Source organism: Varanus komodoensis, unplaced genomic scaffold (assembly GCF_004798865.1).
Source record: "Varanus komodoensis strain SLA01 unplaced genomic scaffold, ASM479886v1 scaffold36, whole genome shotgun sequence".
Classification (NCBI taxonomy): Eukaryota; Metazoa; Chordata; class Lepidosauria; order Squamata; family Varanidae; genus Varanus; species Varanus komodoensis.
Window position 1 is genome coordinate 5,969,389 of NW_025335873.1, and position 12,279 is coordinate 5,981,667.

General features: G+C 48.4%; 1 protein-coding gene across 2 annotated transcripts in view; it reads right to left on the reverse strand.

Annotated features, from left to right (window-relative positions):
* The window catches only part of ASTN2 (astrotactin 2), a 301,533-nt gene that overhangs the window by 149,273 nt on the left and 139,981 nt on the right, over positions 1 to 12,279 (reverse strand). For both annotated transcript variants that reach the window (XM_044439906.1, XM_044439905.1), the window contains 2 exons: positions 6,813 to 6,979; positions 2,770 to 2,958 (listed from right to left, as the gene is read on the reverse strand). In XM_044439906.1, coding sequence (XP_044295841.1) covers positions 2,770 to 2,958; positions 6,813 to 6,979 — 356 coding nt within the window. The remainder of the gene's footprint in view (positions 1 to 2,769; positions 2,959 to 6,812; positions 6,980 to 12,279) is intronic.

Here is a 12,279-nt window from a genome sequence, read left to right on the forward strand (position 1 = left end):
TGATATAGTAAAATTATGAAATAAAATAATAAAAAAGCATACATAAAAAGGTTACAACAAAATAAGAGTCAATGCTACAACTGAGAGTTTAAAAAATTTCTTTCTGAGTTTGAAGGCGAGCAGGGCAAAGGTGGCAACTTGATTGCTAAAGTAATTCCTATTGCGGATGCAGAAAAAATAGAAGGGGTCCAGAGCAGGGCAACAAAAATGGTCCAGAGTTTGCAAAAACACTACGAAGAGAGAGTGAGAGAACTGGGGCATGTTCGGCCTTGCAAAGAGAGGAGTGAGGGGAGACATGATGTCCCTCTATAAGTACCTCAAAGGCTGTCCCAAAGAGGAAGGTCAAGATCTCTCCTTGCTGATGCCAGAGTGCAGGACATGGAAGAATCAAGTCAAGTTGTGACAACCCAGGTTCAGGCTGGACATCAGGACAAGCGTCCTCACTGTCAGAGCAATACTGCAGTGGGACCAGCTGCCTGGAGAGGTGGGGGGCTCTCCCACACTGGGGACATTCAAGAAGAAACTGGGCAGCCCTCTGAGTGGGATGGTGTGACTTGGTGTCCTGCAACAGCAGGGGTTGGACTGGATGGCCTTCATGGCCCTTTCATACTCTGCTGTTCTATGATTCTATGAGCCATGTCCCTTGTGTGTCCTTTTCTTACCACACGAAAAGGGCTTGCAAGATTGGGGTCCTCACCCAGTCCTTCTGCCCCAGCCCCCCCAAGTGGCCTATACTTACCATATGGGGAGGCACCTAAAGGATAAAGAGCCTTGCACTGCATTTCTGTGCCTGAAAAGGCAGAATGCCGCTCCTACCCTTCTGAGTCCCCCATCTGCGCATTCGATATTTGTCCCTCTCCCCAGTTTGCTCAAGATTAAATTACATGCGACTTTTAAAGATGCACCTGCCTGTTTTCCCTCTGTGTTTTCTTCCTGCTCAAAACTGAAGAGCATGGCAACAAACATAGATTCAGACCCAAGTGTGGGAGGAAAGTGCCAATTAATTGCCTGCAATTAATCTTACAAATGAATGTTTTTATGGCAATATAAATTGGAGATGTGAGGGAGAGAAAGCCCTCCAAACGCCAACCCCTTGCCCAAATTCTGGTCTGTGTAGTAACTGGCAACCTGATTTGGCAAGGCCACATTCCATGCTTGAAGGAATGGCAGACAGAATCCACCAGGTTTCCGCATCAACGTTATCATTTGCAAAAAAGGACGGGCAACAATCCAGCTTCAGAACTGAACTGAGATGCATGCCCTCCTCTTGCCAGCAGGAGCGGCCGCGGGATTTCCCAGAAAATAAAACCCTGGGCAGCTTTTGAGCCCCTGCTTAGAGCGCCACCAAGCCATGCCTCCTCGACAAGTCAGTACGGGCACATGTGTCCTTTTGTAGCATGGTTCACCTGCTCACCTGTGGCAACGCTTCTCGCCGGGGTCCCCGACACAGCACCCATGGGTACCGTTGAGTCTGAATGGTCAAGCTGAGATACTCAACATGCTGTTTCCCCTCTGCAAATGACTGGAGTGGCTCCTCCATTCATTGGTGCAAGCGGAAAATGGTCTCCTGGCTGAGAAATGGCGAGAGGGTGAACACGCACGCCTCCCACCAAGAACCCATGGAGTACTGTGGTGGAAAGGGGGCTTTTCCTTCCTTCTAATTTTGGCAAAGGCTGCTGATCTGATTCAATTCGATTCAATTCAACCTGATTCAACTCAACTCACTCCGCTCTGATCCCATCCCATCCCGTCATTGACTAATTCACGGGAAGTGAGAAGATCCATTACACCCAGTAAGAGCATCACAAAAGCCCTGCTGGATTGACCCAAAGGTCCGTTCAGTCCAGTACTCTGTACACACGATGGCAAACCAGCTGCTCACAGCATCCCTCAAGCAGGATCGGTTCAGGACCTCTTCCTGCCCAAGCTCCTTGGCAACCGGTGCATGCAGGCCCGGCACCTCTGGCGAAGGAGGGAACACACAGCCAGGAGGAACCCCTGCCACAGAATGCATGCGGACAATGTGGTAACAACACGGTCTTTGCCAGGACTGAAAATCGCTTCACCTGCAGCGGATTTTTAACCGGGGGACTTTTTCTCACTCTCTGCAAATGGATGGAGTAATTGCTCCAGTTGCAAGGTGAAGGGGAGAAAGAGAGAGATACAGAGAGAGAGCAAAGAGAAAATGAGCAAAGTCAGAAAAGTCAGAGTTGGTAGCACTCACACACAAACGGGCCACACATTAATGCGGATACACACAAAGCCTTCCCTAACGTCTTTGGGATTGGCTCTGTCTGCCAATAGCCATCCATCTGGGCTGGTGGCGAGGACACTTTTCCGGAGTACCAACGGAGGACTAAAATTTTGCACCATTACAGTTAATCACAGATTCCCAAGTTTCACATGATTGGCTCGAATGATACCCTTTTACAAGAAATAGAGTTTCGAAGCTCATGATTGCAGGACTTCCACCTTGCCCCAACTTATCCAATTTATAGTGCTTGTGGTAGAAACACACCCTGGCTTGTGTGAAGACAGACCGACGCACACCGCCCCAACCTCTGTGGCAGCATAATCTCAGTCTATGGCCTCTTGCAATTCCAGACAAATCGTATTCCAAATACAGAATCTTGGCTACTTTGCAGTACTGGGGCTTCCCAACATCCTTTGCACACACATGGCAGGGGCGCACATGGATTTGTCTACATATCCTTTCACGTGTGCCTTTCTGTCTGGCCTACAGCAAAGGCTGGTGGGGAAAGAACATACCTGAAGGTCATCTGGAAGACCTGCCCTTGGTTGACGTGCTGAGTCCTGTTGTTGTAGCCACGCAGCATCTCCCCAAAGAGGGTGTCGTTGAATTTCACGTCTGCTTTGAGGCACTTGGGGCCCTCGCAGATGTCCGACAACATGAGGCAGGATTTCCCATCTGCGGCCAGCTTGTACTCCTCCACGCACCTAGAAATGAAAGAAGCAGGGACACCTCAGGGACTCTGAACAAGCAGCTGATAAAAGTCACCTCCAGCTTCACTTAGTTGTGTCATATCATTTCGAGGAAGGCGACGGTTAAACAGGGCAGCTCTGCAGAAATATCAGATTCGATCTGCGCCTGACCCTATGGATAAAGGAAGCAGCACAGAAGAGCATGTGTGGGGTGGTGGTGTATGCCAGGGTGGATGTGCCTGTCTTTACAGTGCCACGTTTCTTGTTTGCGCTGCTAAAGACAAACTTGCCTGCACTCCTGAGGGAAAAAAGCGAGGGGGGGAGAGGAGAGGAGAGGCTGTTCAGCAGAACCAACCATTATCCTGAAAAAGACCCCCAGAGTCACAGCATTGATGTAGAAATTGAGCTGCTACTAGAATGTTCAAGAGTGAGCATCAGTGGCACAGGAAGTAGATCTCCAGATGCTTTGGACCTCGATTCCCAGCTTTACTGGTCATGTTAGCAAAGGCTGTCTGGGAAAGCTATAGGTGTGCAACTACTCTTTAAGTCAAGGCTGGAAGACCACCATAGTGGCCTGGGAAAGAGTGTTCCTCAGATACGTGGAACTGCTGAACCAGTCTGAGGAGGCCTGGAAGATAGGGAAATGGTCAGGAGGTTGTTTGTGACTTAGAAGCAGGTAAAGGTCCATGTTGAGAAGGGGTTGGGCAAAAATGGCGATCAGTTCTGCCCTATGAAGAAAAAGTCAACCAGTAACAACTGCAGAAAACACATTAAGACATCCATGGTATTTCCATCAAGTAGGTGATCATAAATATCGCAGCACCATTACCCCCAAGAGAAGGGATCTTCAGAGTGGAGCACACGCCCTCCAAGAGAGCGAGACCACCAATAAGGGGCCAATTGGCCAGCCTGAGACGTAATCTTTCAGGATGAATTTTAGAATGCTGGGATGAAAGGCAAAGGTGTAAAGGTGGACCTCACGGGAGCTGAAGGTCCAGCATCTGCACTTTGTCCATCTCTGCCCTATGTGATGGTGCTCATATGTACTCACATACGGCTCTTGGAGGTGAGAGATTTCTTGGTGCTACTGCCTTCACATTAAAGACACACCAGTCATCTGCATGAGTAATGAATTGACTCAATCTGGAAGTTCTTCCGAGGATTAAAAAATGTTCCACCAAAAAACACAGCACTGAATCTATGTGGAATCTATCTCAGCGTCCTTGCTGGGTTGGAGGACAGGGCTGTTCTGCCTTGGCTGCTTCCACGCCCTTTGGTGAGGGGTCCAAACTCCCACGGGATGCCGTTTCCACTTTACCTATTCTTCACTATTCTGAGCAATAAAGCAACACACATGAAGAGAAGCTGATGAGCCCAAAGCCTCAGGGAACCATGAAGGGCCAGAAAGCAGCAAAATCTTTGCTGTCTGAGCACCTGGATGTGTCAGGAACTGACAGATGTTCCTCGGAGTTACTTTTAGATATTTGTTTCTCCACTGCACAAATCTGCACTTCGTTCCTCTGAAGGTCAAGATGGCGTTGAGACAATAGCAGCTGCTGCAAGGCAACGAAACAAAGACATCTTGGTGGATGGGGAGGAGGGATTTAGCATCAGAGGGAAGAGAGGCAAAGGTTGCCCAGGACTCCTCTGCCTGCAGAAACAATAAAATAAGGGGAACACAAGTGCTGAATGACTTTGGTGGGCTGGAAGGAAAATGCCTCCTCTCTGGCATTACTGGGTTCCTCAGAGCCAGCCTAAGAGCTTTGGACAGGCTCGTGGGAATACATGGGACCCGGAGCAGCCCGTGCACCAGGTGTGAATTACAGAGCTGCCCTCTTGCTCAGCCGGTGGGTCCAGCAAAGGGACAGCAAGGGTGAGAGGAAGGAGACCTTTAAGCCTGACCGTCCCTTTGTGCTGAGATTGGGAAATGTGTGCGAATGGGAGTTTCTGTGTGAGTGAGACGCACAGAGAGAGGGAGGCGGGGAGAAGAGTGGAATCAATGGGAAATATAATGAATGGGGGATAAAGGGAGCAGAGAGAGAAATGGGGAGAAAGTGAATGGGGTGGCTCACACTAGCTTTTGTCTGAATTTCACCTGTCACGATGCAGGGTGATTCCACCACTGCAACTACATATGAGGGAAAGCAATCCCATTGATGGGATCTCTCCCTCCCTCCCTCTCTTCTGGTAAGCTTTAAATTTCTGGACTTAAGGAATGGCTGGTCATACACGGTGAGGTCCTATTGGTGAAGGTGTTCAAGGGTAGGCTAGACATGCACATGGTGGGCATGTTGTGAGCAGAGCCAGCTGAAGCCAGGGGGGTCGGACTAGATGGCCCAGGAGACCCCTTCTGACTAGCTCTGTTTCTATGTTTCTATACTGCTCAGAATTCCACTAAGTAGCCCTTTAAAAAAACCTGGCGGTCAGCTTTCCCATGAATTCCCTACTGTGAATCGTCTGTTGAGCTACACAGTCCATCAAAAAAAAAAAAAAAAGGCTGCTTCTCCCTCTAAATCTTTTGGACTCCCTAAGGCATCCCATCATAGGCCATTCTAACCCAGTCACCCCCAGCCAATGGAGCCTGTGAGTGGGACTGTGGGCTTGAGTTCAAATGGTCAAGGAGCTGTCTATGGTCCTGAATTCTACCTCCACAATGAGATCCAAAGAACCGGTGGCTCCTTCAAAATTCAGACTGACAAGTGAATCCACCGAGATTGAAGCTGTGAGCCCAATAGACCATAACTGTTAAAGGCCCCATGGACCCTAGGAAAGCTGAGCTTCTGGCCTACCCAGCTACATAATAGGTCCACAGCGATCTCATGAAGTATGGAGATATAACAGAATATAAGCATTTCTTTACAGAGCAGTTTCCCACAAGTCCCAACCATCACGCCTTGTCTGAGGATCTATTCTACCTTTCCCTGAGGAAATGTGACCCTTGACCCAGTATATAGGATGCCATAAGGACAAGATGAGAAGTCTAAGTCCAAAGTGCTGGACAAAGCTAGGAATTCACAGGAAAGACAGGCCAGAGTTAAGCTGCATCTAAAGCATACATGGTCCCAAAGCTGTACCAGACCCTGAGTTGCTGGCGTGTCGTCAGGGCAGCAATGCATGAAGAACAGGGGGATGTGAAAGTGACAAGTTCCAGATGGAGCAAAGAAGTGCCACACAGAAGACATGATGGGTGGCGGATATGCCAGTTGGGTTGCTTGTAGGCCTCCCTTCAAGGTGACCCATTCCAAATTAAGTAGACAGTACTAAATGTTTCCAGAAATGGTTTTTCCTTTTTCCATATGGTGTTCAACTCCTGTCTGTCTAACCTTAAAAGACTGAGCTTGGGAAACATACATAGAGAGCATCAAGCCAGTGGATTCCTTCTGGGGATGGGGACAGAAGGGGAATCCCTGCTGTGTTCTTCATATCTGCAGTTATCCACAAAGGGCAGAGGTCATCAGGTCTCAGGTTTAAAGCCTTGCTCTACAACTGCTTTAGAACAAAGCCAGCAAATGCATGGAGCAAGCCAGAGTTTTGTCGCTTCACACCCCTGATTAATGGAAGGGAGGTGGCACATCCGAGAAGCACAGTCCTTGATGGAGCACCTCTTCACCCACTTTGTATGCATGGGGTTGCAATGCCCCAGCGCTACCCTCTTTAACTTTTTAAAGGCAACTGAGCTTGTATGCATCAGCCAGGATGAGAGCACAGAGAACATCACCAGAACGGGCCGAGTGTCTGCACCTGGCCATGAGAACCCGAGATTGTGTTTCAGGCTAGATCCATGGCTTCGAGAGCCCACCACGGTCTTCAGCAGTCACAGCCCATTCAATGCAGGGGCCTGTGCTGGAGGCAAGGCCTGGGAGACTCACCCGCAGAACATGTGGATGGTGCTGGACGTTGGGTCGGCTGGGAGAGGGAGGGTCTGCTGGAGGCACAGCTGCTCACAGCCACCGTTGAAGCCATCCGAGCAGTCGATGCCTTTGGAATAGTCGTAGCAGCCAGTGCCATCCTTCATGGGCCTCAAGTTCTCGGGACACTGCAATGAGAAGAGGGGAGGGGAGGGCATCTCCATTATGGTGTGTGTATCTCCAAGCTGGACACCTGTTTATGACACTGAGCTTCTGCTCCCAGTGAGGTGTAGTGCTTAAGAAAATGGGACTGGGACTCAGGCAATCTGGGGTTCATTCCCTGCTCAGCCATGGAGCCAACTGGGTGACTTGGGGCCAGGCACAGACTCTCCATCCTGCCTTCCTCACAGGGCTGTTGTTGTGGGTGTTCTCATCCAAATACTCACCAATAAAATTCACGCAAGGGAAACATTTTTGGGGTGCAGGAAAGAGTGCTCGGCTGCAATCGGGCAATTAAGTGGAGCCGGGAAACCTTTCCATTGGCATGAATGGGCACTCAGGAATCTGGGAATGGATCCAGGGCTCAGCTCCCCTGCTCCTGGACACCATATTACCTGTCCATGTTCTGTGGAGCTTTTATTGATACCTGCAGCGATGGGTCAGAAAGAAGGGAGCTACGAGGCAAAGGACCTGTGCCATTATTTTCCAGCTGGAGGTCTCTTCTCCTGGTGATCACAAGTGTTCCAAACTAATTTTGCCCAGCTGGAATTCTGATCAGACTTTTTAATTTCAGTTTCCCGGCAAGCTCTGTCTGTCCCAAATGATTAAAGCAGGCAAGCATCCGGCAACATCAATCAATAGTCACCCTTATTAAACAGCACTCTGATTCTGCCCTTATTCATTTTCTTTCAAGTATAAGAGACAGAGAGAGAGAAATAAGAACAAAATCAAGAGCAAAACACTGTTCCTTTGGAGGGCAAGGGGAAGATAATAAATGTCGTCCAATACCAGCTTCCAATTAAAAATGCATTATGGCATTCCAGAAGATGAGCTAAACTTCAACCAGCACAGAGGTGCATGAAATGGGGTTATAAACGGCTCTGTCAAATGAAGGCAAGGTTATAAAACTGCTGTTTTTTTTCTTTTAAAGATTGGGCTGGGGGGTGGAAAGGAAACCACTACACTGCAGAGCCTTCCCCAACCTGGTGCCCTGGAGATGTCTTGAACTACCGCCTGAAGCATCTCCACCCATGCTTAAGTCCCCTTGCCTGTCTTACACAAGCAGTGTGAGGATGCTGCAGGCACGTCGAGGCTGCACTCCCCCCGATGCTGGAGCGTGTGTTTTATTCACAAGAAGGGAGCATGTTGCATTCCACGTGATGGGAATCTTGGAAGACCGGGATCTTAAGATGGTACACATGAAAGAGAAGCTCTCTGCAGCAGAGGTGCAAAGAGCAGTAATGTCAAGAAAGGCTTTGGACAGGACAGAAGTAGTGTCTACAAAAAGATCGAGCTCAGAAGTACACTCTCCTTCTCTTGCTTATGCATCTTCCATTGTTTGCGGGGAGGGTGGGCATGTAAGCACCTGAATAGGGCCAGTCTTGGCTCAGTCCTAAACTGATTGGCTGCCCGATAGTCCAAGTCCTCTCCCTGCAGTATGGCCATCTCTCCTAGCATTTTAGCTAGTGTCTTCTCTTTGTACGATTGAAGGCATCCCAGAGGTAGAGATGAAACATCCAATGAAGACTTCGTAACACGACCAGTTTTTATTAGCATCATCACTCACAATCTTTCCTGAATGTTCATCTTGGTGGAAGATGCATAATTTGGCATGTGATTAAAAGAGCACTGTGAAGGGAAGAGGGGGAAAGCATATGTTGCAGGCAGCTTTTTCAGAAGAAGCATTCCAACCTCCTGCAGGTTTTATGAGTGCTCATGATTTAAGACAGACATTCCTGTCTCCACTACACCAATTGCTGGGGAGCTTGTGCAGGGGGGTATCTTGCTCCCCTCCTGCTGGAGGGATCCTTTGGACAGCTGGTTTGCCACTCGGTGCACGGAGTGCTGAACTGGATGGACCTCTGATCTGATCCATCAGGGCTTTCTCACATTCATATGTCTCTCAATTTCAGCTAGGCTGCTCTGAGAAAAGTATTTAAAGACAGTGCTTTTGAGATGAGATGTTCCCTGAAACATTAGGGGCATGATCTCTCTCCTCTGGAAAAGGAAAGATCCATCTCTAAGGCGGGAGGGCAACCAATGTTCTTCCTAAACTGTTAGTAGAAGGACCAATGAGAAGGTTGAAACACGAGGTGGGTGGAATGAAGCAAAACTATGACCCCCATGGGTTCACTCCAGGTCCACTCAAAGCAAATTCAGGAATCCCTTTTTCACAGAAGATATTATTTGTCTTTTGCTCAGTGCTACCTGCAACTTCATCAGCTCTCCACTTCAGCCCTACAAATTCTGAAGGGGAGGAGTGGAAAGGAACTGGGAAACCAACCAATCCCATCATACATGTAAGCCAGAGTTGGGCAGGAGGAGGACTACTGGCAGAAATTCAAGGACCATGGTAATATATTTATTGGTTAAATAAACCTGTATCATCATGATTAACTTAATATCTGAAAACTATTTTACAATTCCAAGTGCTTGGTCTTTAATTGTAAGCAGTTAATCATGTCAGCTCTAGGGACTGTGTGTGCCAAAAAGCTTCGGGGCGTCTGCCAAATGGCAGGGGCTCTGTAACCAGGGTGAAAATTTATCAGCAGACACTCCTGGCAGTGAATGGGTTGGGGCTGGGTGGCCGGGGGGGTGGGGGGAGCAATTGTATGGAGCTTCTTCACTGTGTGACTCCACCAACAATGTCTCACTTGGTGGTTCAACTTCTCGTGGTCCACCACCATTCTATACTCATACAAGGTCACAATATTGGTGTGGAGTGGACAACGTAGAAAGGGGGGGGCTTCTTTTCCTCCTCCTCCCACAATACTAGAGCCCGGGGTCATGCCATGAAGTTGACTGGCAGGAGAGTCAGGACAGACCACAGGGAGGACTTCTTCACATGTCGCGTAGTTTAACTATGGAAGTCACCTCCAGAAGATGAAGTGACAACCACCAGTGGAGGGCTATATAAATGGATAGGAGAAATTCATGGTGGTGGCCGCTATCAAGAGCTACTGGTTCTGATGGCTAGATGCTATGTCCAGTATCAGAAGCAGCATGCCTACACACACCAGTCGCTGGGGAACATGGGCAGGAAGGCACCACCGCACTCATACCCTGCTTGAGGGACCTTGAGGGCATCTCACTGGCTTCTGTGTGACCAAAATGCTGGACCATGGGTCTGATCCAGCCTGGAGGGTCTTCTACTGATGCTCTTTTCCAGCTCAACAGCCAGTCACTTGACTCAAGGAGAGGGCTTGGGTCCCTCTAGTGACCTGAATGGTATCCGAAGCACACTCTGCAGTGAAACATGGACATGTGGAGGGATTCTCTTCACTTCAAGCTTCAAGACAACCCTTCTCACAGGACACACCAGTCCATTCCTGCTCCCCACAAAACAACATTCTCAGCCACCAACCGGACTACTTCTCACCGGCCCAGTGTTGTCTTGCCTCCTTCGTCTTTTCTTTTTCATGTGTTGTTCCCTTCTTTGCTTGCCTTTGATTTCTGTGGTGTTTTCCAACCCATAGAGTTGCTTTGACAAAACCAAAGCTTCCCTCATTTCCTAGTGACACTATTTGGCTCTTAAACTCTTGGAACTGAACACCAGAGTAGTTCTTCTTCATTCTCCTGCTAAATGTTGTCTTTCCTTGATACTGATCCGTAATATACATCCTTCAGGGCTTACCAAACTATCCAGATCTTCCCACCTCACCTGTCATACAGATACTTCCATCAACATGTTGGCCCCAAGGCCAAAAAGTACACTAAATTGCATTGGAAAAGTCACTTGTCTTCTAAACCTCCAGGTTTTTTGGTCTTCAGCTTCCATCAGCCCAAGCCAGCATGGTCCATGGTCAAGTAGCACGGGAGATGCAGTCAACAGCATGCAGAGTGTACCAGGGTGGGGAAGACTATCCTAAAGCATTGTGGGAAATATCTATGCACAGCATGTGCGCATACTTCTATGTCCTTGGTTGTTAAGGCTCTCATTTTAACTACTCTTTTCTTGGAAACATTTTGCTAGCCAGTACCAATGGCTGAATTCATGCAACACGACAGGCAACTCTGCACGATTACCGCGTTCCGTGCTCCCCGCTCCCCCATGATCTACCCTACAGACAATCAAGTGATCTCTACTTCACTGTGGTTTTCATCTTCCCTGCTCAGTCCTCCCCCTGGTGGCATGTATCCTGTCAGCTACCTTGCCGAAAATTCAGTCCTGAGGCTCATCACTGCTTGCCTGTGTCACCTGTGCCTTCCTCACTGGGTCACACACAGAGTCTGGATGGCAGGAATGGCTCCTGCTGTTGCCGCTTTTTCCAGAAGATTCTGTGGTAATTGCTGGACACCACAATCCTGGGTTCAGACAACACAACAAGCCATGCTGGTACAGAGATGCCATAGAGAAAACCATTGTTTCTTACCATGATTTCTGAAGAGCAAACATACCATCCATGGTGAAGAACCACCACCAGGTTCAGACAAGATGACAGAGCAACAATGCTAAAGCAACAACAACCAGCATGACTTGTTTGAACCCGGCCAACTGCGGTCAAGCACAGGCTGTTGTTGCAGGCCTGCTCTTCAGCTGGTGCTGAGGGAATGGCCTCCATGCCCATTTTCCTGAGATCACCTGAAGAATCTTATCAGTTATTGCTAACATTGATCAGCCTGGCTTGAGCAGCAGCAAAGCAATAATTACCATGAGTTTTAATCAATCCTGCAGCAATTCAGCTGAAGTCCAATTTGTGATCTGCCTCTCTGGTGACACAAAGATGGGGGAGGGCTAGAAATTATTAGAAAATCAATAGCCAACTCAGCCAATAATTCTTTCTGGATAACCATGGATGATGCATCTGCAGTCAATACTTTCCCACTGGAGCTTTTCCCTAGATGGCTGGCACAGTGGATGGAGAGCAAAGTTCTGTATGCATTATCTAGGCAAATCATACTGCAAGGATGAACAAAAGGTAAGATGGAAAATTGAAGATAAGTTTGGATGTGACTCACTATTCATGGATCCCCGTCAAAAAGTTGAGATGTTGCCACCCAAAACAGCCAGGCTGAGCTTCTCAGGACCGAAGAGAAGGTCAAGTGATGCCATGGACAACCCATGGCTTACATTCAGCCCATGCCAAAGCTGAATGCTCTTCTCTCTTGTCATTCTCCACAATTTCTGCACTTGCTTCTTGGTTCAAATGCCATGAGGTCTCAATTGACAATGATTACTGCTACCCATATTTTGCCCTGTGTTGGTGGCAAAGCAAATATGGCACCCCAAAAAAGGAAGAGAAGCAAAGAGGCCCGAAAGGAGGGAAAT